This window comes from Mustela erminea, chromosome 4, assembly GCF_009829155.1.
Source record: "Mustela erminea isolate mMusErm1 chromosome 4, mMusErm1.Pri, whole genome shotgun sequence".
Classification (NCBI taxonomy): Eukaryota; Metazoa; Chordata; class Mammalia; order Carnivora; family Mustelidae; genus Mustela; species Mustela erminea.
Window position 1 is genome coordinate 44149009 of NC_045617.1, and position 2641 is coordinate 44151649.

Sequence of the window (2641 nt, forward strand, 5' to 3'; positions counted from 1 at the left end):
GAATCTTCAGAAAAACTATATCAAATAGCAGAGAAATTTCAGTGACACTGCCAACAACCTTGGATTAATTAGTTCCTCCCCAGTGTGATGATAACACTAACACTCTTGTGTAAACTAACAGAATGGGGAAGGAGATTCCAGAGGTGAGTGCCATGCTGTAGGTGGAGGCTTAAAGCAGATCTGAGTCTTAGCGAAATTAAGGAATGTGACATTCTTGCAGGTCAATATTTTGGACTAAAATTCATAACAATCGTCCCTCCTCTCCAGCTTCTGCCCGGGGGCGGCCACACAAGAGGGAGGCCGAGATGGCAGATGAGATCGCCAAGGCTCAGGCCGCGCGGCCTGGTAGCGACACAATCTTCGGGAAGATCATTCACAAGGAAATCCCAGCCAAAATCATTTTTGAGGATGACCAGTGTGTTGCTTTCCATGACATTTCCCCTCAAGCACCAACTCATTTTCTGGTGATACCCAAGAAACATATATCCCAGATTTCTGTAGAAGATGATGATGAAAGTCTTCTTGGACATTTAATGATTGTTGGCAAGAAATGTGCTGCTGATTTGGGCCTGAAGAAGGGTTATCGAATGGTGGTGAATGAAGGTTCAGATGGGGGACAGTCTGTCTATCATGTTCATCTCCATGTTCTTGGAGGTCGGCAGATGAATTGGCCTCCTGGTTAAGCTTGTTTTAGGGTTGATTTTCCCTCCTCTAGGCAGTGGTCAATATTTCCCAGTTCTGTAGGTTAAACAATATACTTCCTTTTGCCTATGTATGGAGAGATTGAGGAAATAATTTTTAAAAGCCATACATAATAAAAGACAATGTTGCATGGTTAAAACAACAACAACAAAAAATAAAATTCATAACAATCACAAACTTTTAGATAAAAGAAGCTAGAGTTCCTTAGCTTTGGGGCACCAACGAGAGTTGGGCATCCAGCTCTCGATTTTGACTTGGGTCTTCATCTTGGGGTTGTGAGATTGAGCCCCTCAGCAGTTTCCATGCTCGGTGTGGAGTCTGCTTAAGATTCTCTCTTTCCCGGGGCGCCTGGGTGGCTCAGTGGGTTAAAGCCTCTGCCTTCGGCTCTGGTCATGATCCCAGGGTCCTGCGATTGAGCCCCGCATTGGGCTCTCTGCTCGGCAGGGAGCCTGCTTCCCTTCCTCTCTCTGCCTGCCTCTCTGCCTACTTGTGATCTTTGACTGCAAATAAATAAATAAAATCTTAAAAAAAAAAAAAAAAGATTCTCTCTCTCCCAAGGGGAACCCTCTTACACTGTTGGTGGGAATGCAAGTTGGTGCAGCCTCTTTGGAGAACAGTGTGGAGATTCCTCAAGAAATTAAAAATAGAACTTCCCTATGACCCTGCAATTGCACTCCTGGGTATCTACCCCAAAGATACAGATGTAATGAAAAGAAGGGCCATCTGTACCCCAATGTTTATAGCAGCAATGGCCATGGTCGCCAAACTATGGAAAGAACCAAGATGCCCTTCAACAGACAAATGGATAAGGAAGATGTGGTCCATATACACTATGGAGTATTATGCCTCCATCAGAAAGGATGAATACCCAACTTTTGTAGCAACATGGACGGGACTGGAAGAGATTATGCTGAGTGAAATAAGTCAAGCAGAAAGAGTCAATCATCATATGATTTCACTTATTTGTGGAGCATAACAAATATCATGGAGGACAAGGGGTGTTAGAGAGGAGAAGGGAGTTGGGGTAAATTGGAAGGGAAGGTGAATCATGAGAGACTATGGACTCTGAAAAACAATCTGAGGGGTTTGAAGTGGTGGGGGGGTAGGAGGTCGGGGTACCAGGTGGTGGGTATTATAGAGGGCACTGATTGCATGGAGCACTGGGTGTGGTGAAAAAATAATGAATACTGTTTTTCCAAAAATAAATAAATCAATTTAATAAAAAAAAATAAAATAAAATGATTCTCTCTCTCCCTCTCTGTCTGCCCCCCGCTCACGTGCTTTCTCTATCTCTCTCTCTCTAAAATAAGTAAATAAAATCTTTAAAAAAGAAGAGAGATGGCAGAATTTTGAAAGAACTTAGAATAAAAGGCAAAAGACAAATGTCCCAGTACAATGAGAAAGAAAGAATAGCAAATAGAAATAAATCATATGCATTTTCATATGAATTAGGGTTCTCCAGAGAAGCATAACCAATAGGAAATACAGGGTATAAATATATCTAAGTATCTAAATATAGATATCTATATAAATATATATATATATATGTATGTATACAACAATGGAATATTACTCAGACATCAGAAAGGATAAATACCTACCATTTACATCAATGTGGATGGAACTGGCAGGTATTATGCTCATACATAAGCCAATCAAAGAAAAATAATTATATGGAATAATATCATGTGGCATATGAGAAATAACACAGAGGATCACAGAAGGGAGGGAAAATTGAATGGGAAGGAATCAGAGAGGGAGACAAACCATGAGAGACTCTTGACACTGGGAAACAAACTGAGGGTTGTAGAAGACAGGGTGGATGGGGAGATGGGATAACTGGGTGATGGGCATTAAGGAGGGCACACGATGTGATGAGCACTGGGTATTATGCACAACTGACAAATCAATGAACACTACATCTGAAATTAATGATGTA

At 41.4% G+C, this 2641-nt stretch overlaps 1 protein-coding gene across 1 annotated transcript; it reads left to right on the forward strand.

Moving 5' to 3' along the window:
* The first annotated feature begins 285 nt into the window (after window positions 1–285).
* On the forward strand, window positions 286–841 carry LOC116588263 (histidine triad nucleotide-binding protein 1-like). The gene has a single exon (XM_032339116.1). The coding sequence runs from the start codon at window positions 306–308 to the stop codon at window positions 681–683; it is 378 nt and encodes a 125-aa protein (XP_032195007.1). The 5' UTR covers window positions 286–305; the 3' UTR covers window positions 684–841.
* The last annotated feature ends 1800 nt before the right edge of the window (window positions 842–2641 follow it).

What these genes read in the sequence shown, in the direction of transcription:
- LOC116588263 (XM_032339116.1), top strand. Translation starts at nt 306, where the DNA reads ATGGCAGATGAGATCGCCAAGGCTCAGGCCGCGCGGCCTGGTAGCGAC.